General features: G+C 37.2%; 1 protein-coding gene and 1 long non-coding RNA gene across 2 annotated transcripts; both read left to right on the top strand.

Annotated features, from left to right (window-relative positions):
• The first annotated feature begins 2044 nt into the window (after window positions 1–2044).
• LOC141402931 (protein takeout-like) lies at window positions 2045–3383 on the top strand. Its single transcript, XM_073985058.1, has 5 exons — window positions 2045–2129; window positions 2194–2286; window positions 2433–2589; window positions 2652–2785; window positions 3057–3383. The coding sequence occupies exons 1-5, from the start codon at window positions 2045–2047 to the stop codon at window positions 3359–3361; spliced, it is 774 nt and encodes a 257-aa protein (XP_073841159.1). The 3' UTR covers window positions 3362–3383.
• A 7158-nt stretch (window positions 3384–10541) lies between these two features.
• On the top strand, window positions 10542–11289 carry LOC141401421 (uncharacterized). The gene is made up of 2 exons (XR_012412369.1): window positions 10542–10725; window positions 10797–11289. It is a non-coding gene; the product is annotated as an uncharacterized lncRNA (long non-coding RNA).
• Window positions 11290–11603: the final 314 nt, after the last annotated feature.

Raw genomic sequence — 11603 nt, 5'->3', positions numbered from 1 at the left:
TTTGATGCTTGACTCTTTGGTAGAATTTTCGGACTTCATTCTGGTTCCTGTACATCTCGATTTTTTCACACTCCCGTTTTTCCATCTCTCTCTTTTTCCTGCGGAAAAGACGTTTCTCCTCTCTCCTTTTCTCCCTGTATCTCTCTCGTGCGCTACGCGTTGCTACGGATTCTAAAGTAGCCCTATATGCCGCATTTTTCTCTTCGGTGGCAGCACAACACTCCTGATCATACCATGGATTCCTTGGTGGAGGTCTCTGGTATCCAAGTATGGATTTTGCAGCAGTTCGCATGGAGTGGGCAATGCTTTGCCATTGCGCTGATATGTTATCGGGATGAGGAGTGCTTTGATTAAGCAATTGGGCTAGTTGAGTGGAATATGCTGTGGCTATATGTTGTGAATGCAGCTTCCCGATGTCTAACTTTCGTGTTGTGTCTGTTCGTACTTTGTTTGCTACGTTTAAGCAGGTTCGTACCTTTGCTGCAACAAGGTAGTGGTCCGAATCAATGTTTGCGCCTCGGAACGATCGTACATCCAACACGCTCGATGAATGTCTTCCATCTATCACAACGGCATCAATTTGATTTTTTTCTGATCCGGATACAGCTTGGTGCCCTTATGAATATCGAGATGATTAAATCTGGTACTGCTAACTACCATGTTTTTTGCAGCTGCAAAGTCTATCAGCCTCATACCATGGTGAGATGTTTCAGTGCGGAGACTGAAATTCCCGACTGTTGGGGCAAAGATATTCTCCTTTCCAATTTTGGCATTCAAATCGCCTAGAATGATTTTAATGTCATGGGCAGGGCGACGGTCATATGTTTCTTCGAAGCGCTCGTAAAATATATATTTGGTCTATTCGTCCTTTTCTTCAGTGGGAGTATGAGCGCAAATAAAGCTGATGTTGAAGAATTTAGCTTTTATTCGAATTGCAGCAAGTCTTTCATTTACTGGAGTGAAGCTGGATACCAGATGTTTTAGTCTCCGACTAACTACGAATCCGCAACCAAACTCATGCTTTACGTCATGGCAGCTATAATACAGTGCGTCACTTTTAGGTGTTGTTGTGACGCCTTTCCCAATCCATTGTATTTCCTGTATGGCAGTAATATCGGCCTTGTACTTTTCAAGTACGTCTGCCAATACCAAGACTGCACCTTCTCTATAAAGAGTGCGAACATTCCAGGTGCAGATTCGCAGATCATGGTCCTTAAAACGTTTGCGGGGTTCGTCAACTTTAGAGGGGTTTGTTTTTCTTTTCATTCGTTTTTTCATAGTAGGCTGTTTTATCTAGGGGAGGGTTACAAACCCGACGCCCAAACCCAAGTTTTATCGTTCTGTGGGCGGCACATGTTAGCTCACTACCTTTAACGGGTGTTAAAGGCAGTTCCCCAGGTGACACCACGGGGAGGTCAGTGTCCACTTGAGATGAAAGAGGGACCAAGATAAATCCTGGGCTTTGCCATGTTAAAACCGGTCAGGACCGTTGCTTGGTATCTTCCATCCCCTACGTCACCCCCTTTATCGACATAGAAATATTTAATTTTATCGATGCACTCTTGCCGTGATTATCCACGTCGCAAGTTATGAACAATTATCGGACAAAAATGTTCACAAGTAAATTCCATTGTTTTTGCAAAAGTCAGTTTTTCAAGTCACTTTAAACAACACAATACAAGGTCGTATGACAAACTGTCCTTAGTACGTACGGTCTAAAAACTGTCAAATTGTCTAAAAAATTTTAAAATAGCGCCTGGCAACACGCGGTGTAGCCTAGACCAGATAGTTTTCGTGCAGCCCTCGTATTGACTTGGAATTTTACCCTGATCAAGAATATATATATTATTTATAGGGTCTTCGATGTGTTACAAACGGAATGAAAAATTTAATTATACCATTCATAGTATGGTGGAGGCTACCAAAATTGTGCTTATAAACGATCTGCCATGGCAAAATTCTGAACAGTCTAAGAACCATTTAACATCAAGTCTGACTAACTTAGCTAGAATTTTTTGAAATTAAGTGAAATCAAATTAGTAAAATGAATTCTTTAATAGGCTTGCTTATTGCCACAGTACTTGCGGGCACAACAACGATTTATGGTGCAAAAATCATCCGCGAAAAACGTTTGTAAAATATTGTTTTATTTCTTAATTATACAATTTCATGAGTGAACAACTTGTATTGCAGCGGCATTTTTTGACCTATGCAAGCGATCCGATAGTGGGTTTGGACAATGTTGGTCCAAAAATGTGGAAAAGTTGTTCCATGAATGGAGATCAGGTAAGATAGGAAATACAAGGCAATATTAGATGATATTAAAGACAGATTTTCAGGAAAAAAATAAATAAATAAGAAATGTTTACCCACTTTTATAAATTTGTTGAAAATGTTTTTTATTTGTCACAATGTTCAATTTTTTCCCGAAGGTGTTCCTGGTCTCAAATCAATTGGTACATTAGATCCCCTGCATGTCAAGCGTGCCAAAATATCACAAGCTGACCAAGGAGGTCCAGTTTCTTTGAACATGGAATTTATAAATGCTGAATTGTACGGTTTAGGTGAAACTATTATAGAAGACATGGGGTAAGTAAAAAGGAATTAAACCCCCCCAAGCCAGCAATTTCTTAATCTTGTAATATCCCCAGATCAAATGGCAATAATTTGGATATGAAATTTAAGATAACAGTACCATTAGTAAAGCTAATCGCTGATTACACAATGCAGGGTACTATCCTAAATTTACCTTTAAATGGTCATGGCAAAACTCGTATGACATTTAGTAAGTAACCAATTTCAAAGATAACCAAAAAAAAAGGTTGTAACTCAAATAAGATTTAATGGCCTGTTTCACTGTGTCGAAAGCAAAATGATTGCGAACAAAAAACACCTAAACCTTGGTTTTTATGGCAATATTGATTTTTTGTTTGCCTAAAAACAACTACAAAATTTAAAAATCATACACTAGTTTAGTTGTTCTTCTTTCGTTTTCATTTTTGTTCGACATATGTAGTTAAACAGGCTCTAACATATTTTTGTCTTCACAATTTTAGAAAATGCCGTTTTTTCATTGAATTTTCATGTTAAATTACGTGAAGAGGGTGAATTTACGTTTGCCGATTTGGAGAAAGTTCACTTAATATGGGAAGATATTGCAGGTGTACAATTCCGTTTGGATAATCTTTTCGGCGGCAATGAAGCTTTAGAGGAGAGTGCCCACACGTTATTTAACGAGAATTGGCGTGTCCTTTATGAAATTCTTCGTCCATCTTTTAGTCAAGCTATTCAAATTGTTTTTAAAGATATTTATGGTAAAATTTTAGGAATATTACCGACAAGTCATTATTTGGTGCAATAGAAGAATAAAACTAATTAAATACAATAAATTATTTTTATACTAAAGCTCAAAAGATCACACTTTTAACAAGATACTTAAATTTTTAAGATTTACCTATTTCCGCCGAGGCTATGGCATTCGATGCACAAATATTGACACATTTGTCAGTTATCTTTATTTGGTCATATCACAAATATTACTTACTTACTTAGCTGGCCCATTACAGAACATTTGTTCTATAGGCCGAACTAAGAAAATATCTCCATTTTTCTCTGTCTATTGCTTCTCTTTCTGGAATACCAAGCCTTGTCATCTCTTCATCCACTTGTTTGCGCCATCTATTCTTTGGCCTGCCAATTCTGCGTGCACCGCCATGTGGCTCGAATTTATACGTCTTTTTAGCGGGTTCATCATAGTTCATTCTTATTATATGGCCTATCCAACGCAATCGCTGCATCTCGATACGTTTAACGATATTGATGTAGTTGTTTAGCAGATACAGCTCGTGGTTCATACGACGTCGATATTCACCATCAACGCAGATCGGCCCGTAAATCTTTCGAAGAGTTTTTCTCTCAAACACGCCAAGCACTGCCTTATCTGCTTGCGCAAGTACCCAGGCTTCGGAACCATACAGCAGCATGGGTAGTATCAGTGTTTTGTAAAGCGTTATTTTTGTTTGACGAGTTGTGGCTTTGTTTTTGAACTGCTTACTTAAGCCAAAGTAGCATCTGTTGGGCAATGCAATTCTTCTTTTTATTTCACAACTGATGTCATTAGTTGTGTTTACGGCGGTGCCGAGTTAGACGAAGTATTTTACTACCTCAAAATTATAGGAACCAACGTCAACAGTTGGCCCGATCTCTATGGACGCATTGCGCGTCGAGTCATTAAAGTCATTTTACAAAGCCGGATGAGCTTTGCGGGGATACAAAATTCAGACTTTGCTTGGAATACCTTTGAAAGCGCAGCGGGCTGTCGAAGTCTGCTTTATAATCGACAAAAAGGTGGTAGGTGTCGATCTGCATCTCTTGGGTCTTCTCCAGGATTTGCCGCAGGGTAAATATCTGGTCAATGGTGGACTTGCCAGGTCTAAAGCCGCATTGGTATGCCCCAATTATCTCGTTGACCATAGGCTTTTGTCGTTCGCACAATATCCCTGACACGATCTTGTAGGCAATCGGGAGTAGACTTATGCCCCTATAGTTAGAGCATACAGTCTTATCTCCTTCCTTATGGACGGCGCACAGGATACTCAGATTCCAATCGTCGAGTACTCGTTCTTCCTGCCAGATGGTGCTTACTAGCTGATGAATACACCTTATCAGCGTGTCGCCTCCGGTTTTGAACAGCTCAGCTGGTAAGCCATCGGCTCCAGCTGCCTTATTATTCTTCAGCCGGTTTATTGCTGTCTTTACCTCATCTTGGCTGGGCGGTATACATTCAATACCATCTTCTGGGATTGGATCTGTGGTATCTTCGTCGTCTTCGCTGGATACCAAAAGGTTTGAAAAATGCTCTTTCCATATCCTGAGCACACTATCTGTATCAGTTACCAAATTACCTTGCTGGTCTCTATAGGAGGAGGTGCCTGTACCAAAGCCATCAGTTTGATGCTTCACTCTTTGGTAGAATTTTCGGACTTCATTCTGGCTCCTGTACTTCTCGATTTTTTTTCACCCTCCCCCTTTTCCATCTCTCTTTTTGTTCTTGCGGAAAAGACGTTTCTCCTCTTTACTTTTCTCCCGATACCTTTCTCGTGCGCTGCGCGTTGCTACGGATTGTAAAGTAGGCCTATATGCCGCATTTTTCTCTTCGATAGCAGCACGACACTCCTGATCATACCATGGATTCCTTGGTTGAGGTCTTTGGTATCCAAGTATGGATTTCGCGGCTGTTTGCATGGAGTGGGCAATGCTTTGCCATTGCGCTGATATGTTATCGGGATGGAGAGTGCTTTGATTAAGCAATTGGGATAGTTCAGTGGAATATGCTGTGGCTGTCTGTTGTGATTGCAGCTTACCGATGTTTAACTTTCGTGTTGTGTCTGTTCGTACTTTGTTTGCTACGTTTAACCGGGTGCGTACCTTTGCTGAACTAGGTAGTGGTCCGAGTCTATGTTTGCTCCTCGAAACGAGCGCACATCCAACACGCTCGATGAGCGTCTTCCATCTATCACAACGCGATCAAAAATAGTATGGACTTGCACTAGAATATCTTCGGTATAAATTCCAATATATCATCGATGTTTAAATCTGGTGCTGCTAACTACCATGTTTTTTGCCGCAGCGAAGTCTATCAGCCTCATGCCATTGTCAGATGTTTCATTGTGGAGACTGAATTTTCCGACTGTTGGGCCAAAGATATTCTCCTTTCCCATTTTGGCATTAAAACCGCCTAGAATGATTTTAATGTCATGGGCAGGGCAACGGTCATATGTTTCTTCTAAGCGCTAGTAAAATATATCTTTGGTCTTTTCATCCTTTTCTTCAGTGGGAGCATGAGCGCAAATAAAGCTGATGTTGAAGAATTTAGCTTTTATTTGAATTGCAGCAAGTCTTTCATTCACAGCAGTGAAGCTGGATACCAGATGTTTTAGTCTCCGACTAACTACGAATCCGCAACCAAACTCATGCTTTACGTCATGGCAGCTATAATACAGTGCGTCACCTTTAGGTGTTGTTGTGACGCCTTTCCCAATTCATCGTATTTCCTGTATGGCAGTAATATCGGCCTTGTGCTTTTCAAGTACATCTGCCAATGCGTAAACTGCACCTTCTCTATAAAGTGTGCGAACATTCCAGGTGCAGATTCGCAGATCATGGTCCTTAACACGATTGAGGGTGTCGTCAACTTTAGAGGGATTTGTTTTTCTTTTCTTTTGTTTTTTCAGAGTAGGCTGTTTTTTTCTAGGGGAAGGTTACTAACCTGACGCCCAAACCCAAGTTTTTAACGTTCTTATGGGTGAACGCGCGGCACATTTTAGCTCACTACCTTTAACGGGTGTTAAAGGCAGCTCTCCCAGGTGACACCACGGAGAGGTCAGTGTCCACTTGAGATGAAAGAGGGACCAAGATAAATCCTGGACTTTGCCATGTTAAAACCGGTCAGGACCGTTTCTTGGTATCTCTCAACCCCCTAATATTATATAAATTAAACAACAGAATTTTTAGATACACTTCTAACTACATATGTATGCAAATTTCAATCTGAAAATTTCAAATTTCCAATTATTCAATCTGAACCATAATACAGAGGGTATAAAACAATTTGTCATACCGTTTGTAACAAATCGAAATATTCATAGGAGACCCTATAAAGTATACATTAGGGTTATGACTTTTTTACAACCTCGTATTCCTGTATCATATTTTGATGGGCTTTTACCTAAGATTAGATAAGATTGTTAATGTTAGTAAAGGTTTTGTCGGTTTTCTATTAACTATATATGAAATGGTTACGCTTTTGAATTAGAGCACCATTAATTCGTTGTTGGTCAACGACAGATTCATCTCACCATAACTCAGAAGTCTGACAAAAGGCGAATCTTTCTTCTAGGATTCGTTATATACTCAATGAGGGCTTTAGATGTAGACATTCAAATAACCGGATCTGTCCGGTATAAATGAAAGTATAAATAGCATAGAATATGTGGTCAAATTTTTAAGTCAATCGGAAAAATATGCCTTAGTATGAGCGTAGGATGGAAAAAATTTATTTTATTTTGTATGCGGCATATAAACTGTGTTTTTCTCGAAATCGGCCACAAAAATATATGACAATTGGTTTATTAGTTTTTGAGCTAGAATTGGCACCGCAAAATGCTTTAATAAAAACAGGGTTTCGTAGACGGCCTCAAACTTCGGAATATTTATCTCTTTCAGTTGAAGAAAAACATCTGCCAAAAAGTTACGTAATTTTCTCGAAAAAAAATCACGAAAATGTCTTTTATTGAGCTTTACAACTGGGGGGTCTCCTTTCAAGGCTAAGCACACTAAAATTTTGGCTTACATCCAGTTTGAAACTTGGTCATGAATTGCTTATAATTTTTATTGCATGTAGTCCTTATGATTTGTATTGCCTTTTCATTTTCACATATTTTAAAAGCTTAAAGATGTTCTCACGCGGAAGAATTCCGTCCAGAATATACTCGTGCAAAAAAAGGTTTTTTTTGAGAAAGTAACGAGTAAAACTGATAAAGGGCAATAAAAACGTGACAATGTCGATTTCTTGGATATGGGAAACCTAAATATAATTTTCGGTGGAACGTTTTTGTAGAAAATTTCATTTTGTTTTACTTTTTGAGTTCAAGAACAAAAAGGACGTGGAAGGAACTGAGCTAGAAGGACAGCATATTCGAGAGAAAGGTTCCTCATTCTACTCAACTGAAAACATGTAATCTAAAAATGATGAAACAATATCTCCAAACAGAGATACACTCTGTTTCATGTCAATAGCACATTTCAAATTGCTTTTTGTTACTTCAGTTTAGTCGATATCCGTGGAATAACCTCGTGAAAGTTTATATATCTTGGTTTGTAATTTTATGAAGTATCTATCAATAAAAAGTTTGGCTTCGATAACGTACCGTTATATATTTTTTTAATTTTCTTTCAAAAATCCCAAAAGTTGTACGGTTTAAATTGTTTCATCGGAATAGTACATTTTTTAATAACTTGAGTAAAAATGTAAATTTTGAATGCTACTGTTACGATTCTTTAAAATTGGAATAAATAAAAGCTATTTCAAATTTAAAACGCTAAAATTGGTCGAACTATGACTTCAATACCGGGGAAATAAGACCTTATAAAAGCTGTGGACTTTAATTGTCTATAATACGTTAACAATTTGGCATAAATTGACAGTTTCTTCTTAGTTTTATAAAAAAAAAAACTAAAGAAAAACGAAGGAATGGTGCAAACTAAACTTGAAATTCAACTGAAAATTGTGCATTTTTGATCGAGAAACTTCAAATTCCTACGACTCCTATTCCATAATACGGGTCAATCTTGGCATTAAGATAAGTTAATCATTAAAATATCAGGTGATTGTTATTGCTCTGGGTCTGAGCCAACATACTATCAAGAAAAAGCCAGGTCCTTCCTATACACAGAAAGAAACTAGCTGGAATTTCTGTGGCAGGTATAATGAATATTATAAGGAAAGACCAGTAGACATTTTCCGAGGCAAAATAATCATTATTTGTAGGTTCTCTGTGGCAGAAACTTTCACTTCTTGGTTCTCCCGGAAGAGAAGAACTTAATAGACCATCTGCATTGCCAGGGTGACCGCCTCATGGAATCGGAAAGTACAAAATATTGCGGTACAAAATTTAAGGTTATCTCAGTTTATGTCTGTGTAAGAAATCTAACCTTGGGGCTTTCATTCCGCAAAGGAATTTTTCAACCCCCAGATCTTAATTTCCATTTTGTGTCACAGGGTATTCAGTAAGATTTGCCATAGAGACCACAATGTCTTTAATAGAAGACAAGGATGACTTCTCAAAAAAAGAAGATGAGAATAGCAATAGATCTTTGTGAGAAGACCAGTAAGACTTCTGACAAAAGAGGTTAAAGGTGCAATCTTAATTCTATTATCATAGAACTTTACTTTTGTTTGCAAAAATGTAAAGAATCAATTGGATCAAAAAAATAGGGATGAATAGACTACTCTTCAGAGGATAGTAAATATCTTGTGAATGGCCCTTTAAGTTAGTATAATATACCGTTTGCATATATGTTTTCTTATACCATTCTTTTAAAATAAATAATGATTTTTAAAAAAAAATTTTTTGTTCCAAACTGAAGGTTATGTTTCTATAACGTGGAAAAAATTTTGCCCGGAGTCGGAGTCGAGTTATTTTTTCGACTCAGACTCCGACTCCAGCAAAATTGCTCGACTCCGACTCGTAGACTTCGACTCCGAAACCTTGATATCATTACATATATATCATTTTATATCCTATACTCCGGACGCAAAGAAGGAGAACCCCATACACACGCCGTTGGCATTTTCGTTAGCAGGAAATTTCGTGATTCCATACTATCTTGGTCAGCTATCTCAGAGCGGATAATTACGATTAGCAACATCGCAAAATATATACTTACATATATTGATGGGCGATCTAAATGTACGAATTGGCAAATATAAAAATATCGCCGAACAACAAATATCATCAATATAGCTAAATATCAATACCATGTCAAATAATCATACCGTCCAATTTATCGTCCATCATATTAAAGTTAAGAAAACAAAGTAGTCTACTTTTACTAACTCAATCATTATTGTTCTTTTTTTCTGAATTAGTAATGACAATAAACGATTTTATTAGCATCTATGTATATCCAATATATTTAATAATGTCTACTTTTATTCTACCGAATACCAAGCATCGACGGACAAACCTGTTAATTGGTGAGACATCTGTTTTTGATTTTATTTTGATTCGGGTTTTTGCGTTATGGGAATGAAGAAATTAGAAGCAGTAATAATGAATGACCTGCAAGCAACGTTAATACTTAATGTTGCCAATGCGAACACAGTTTTAGATTTTGGTATCACTTTTGAATGTTACTAACAAGAAACGTCGCATAAAAGAATAAAATATTAAGTAATTTTTAGTTTAGTTTCATTGATAAGAAATCTAAGTCAAAGATCGAAAAACTATAAAAAAATTGTTTTTGTTGACCCTCTTTGTATTTGTTAACAGTATAATAATCGTTATTTATGTAGACCTAAAACATAATAAAAAAAAAGTAAGCAAACGCTATAGTCGGACGGGGCCGACCATGTGATACCCTACACCACTACCCTTGCAATTAGCTACTAGCACATCAAAATTCCTTTATTTAACAAATAAACTTATTCCCTCCAAGCATTTGGGAGTGAGTTTCTCACTTCCTCTACCAAAAGTAACCTCATTCTGAACTTCTTTTCTATAAAAGAGCGACCATTTATCATTTTACAATAACAAATGTATTGCTGTCCCATTTTGATCTTCTTGAATAATTACCATGATACAATGATACAAGGTAACCTCACGCTCAGAGCTCACAGAGTTGTATTCGCTTTGCCATCCCTTCATTGACAAAATGATTTTGACAAACTTTGTATGTATGTATATGTTAAAACATACATATGTCATGTTTATTTACATTTCAAATTCCAAACTAATTTAATTTAAAATTTTTAAGTTTTCAGACAATTTGGTGTCGATTTTGCGCTGTCTGTCCGCCCGTCTAAAGGATAACTCTCGAACGGATAAGCTGATGCAGTCCAAACATTGGCCTCGTCATATTTTTTCAACATATTATTCAATTTCCAGAATGGGGCATATCGGTCGACATCTTCCGATACGTCCTCCATAAAAGTTCAAAGATTTGGTGCGTACCATAACTCACGAACGGATCAAGTGACTTTGCCTAAAAATTATTCCTCGCAATATTTTTTCCAGACATACATACATATATCAAGCATGGACTATATCGATCCAGTCCTTCGAGTACCAGCTTTGAAATTCCTTATGGTCCTGTTAAGAGTGATATGATGTGTTTCGTGATCAAGTCTATGATTTCAAATATATTTGTTCAAAAGCTTTAAAGCTCCAACAGCGACCAATATATATGGCTGGTCCAATATATATGGCTGCACATCGGAATATTTCTCCCAAACATCATTGCTTCCTGACATAATGATCCAAATCTCAAAAAATCATACGGTGACACTAAAATGAATGTTTGGCACGATGAATATTGAAATGACTCCCCATATATGTATATAATAATGTGTATAATGACTACAACATGATATCTTTTTTCCTTGGGAAATTTTTATTTTTGTAAAGACAAAACACATAGATGTGGGTTTCCTTAAGTTGGTTTTATATACATATTCTTAAATATTATATATTTTGTAGAATAAAAATAATACAATACACAGATTTTATAAGATTACAAAAGTTTACATCTTGGGGGGCAGCGGCGGCTTTCTTCTTTCTAAATTCACGTGTTATATAGTGTTTTAGCGCGGTTGGCAGCAGCATTAGTGGTAGCAACAGCAAAGTGGTTCTTAGCCAATTCCTTCTTCAAGGTGGAACTATATTTGCAAGAAAACCTTCATCTTTGTGATATTCAATGACTTTGACCAACACGGAGTTTTTGGGATTTGTACACCTTTTGGATGTCAATCCAGATCTTCAAGCGCCTGAGGAAACAGCCTGTTTGGTCTTTTGCAACTTTTTTACAAAGGAAATTCATATACG

Source organism: Musca autumnalis, unplaced genomic scaffold (assembly GCF_047663935.1).
Source record: "Musca autumnalis isolate F117 unplaced genomic scaffold, ASM4766393v1 scaffold_4, whole genome shotgun sequence".
Lineage (NCBI taxonomy): Eukaryota > Metazoa > Arthropoda > Insecta > Diptera > Muscidae > Musca > Musca autumnalis.
This window is presented reverse-complemented; position numbering and strand designations above follow the sequence as displayed.

Excerpts from the sequence above, each read along its gene's own strand:
- LOC141402931 (XM_073985058.1), top strand. The coding sequence starts at position 2,045 with ATGAATTCTTTAATAGGCTTGCTTATTGCCACAGTACTTGCGGGCACA. Across the intron at positions 2,130-2,193 it reads AAAAATCATCCGCGAAAAAC|CGGCATTTTTTGACCTATGC; the intron begins GTTTGTAAAATA and ends CTTGTATTGCAG. Across the intron at positions 2,287-2,432 it reads GTTCCATGAATGGAGATCAG|GTGTTCCTGGTCTCAAATCA; the intron begins GTAAGATAGGAA and ends TTTTTCCCGAAG.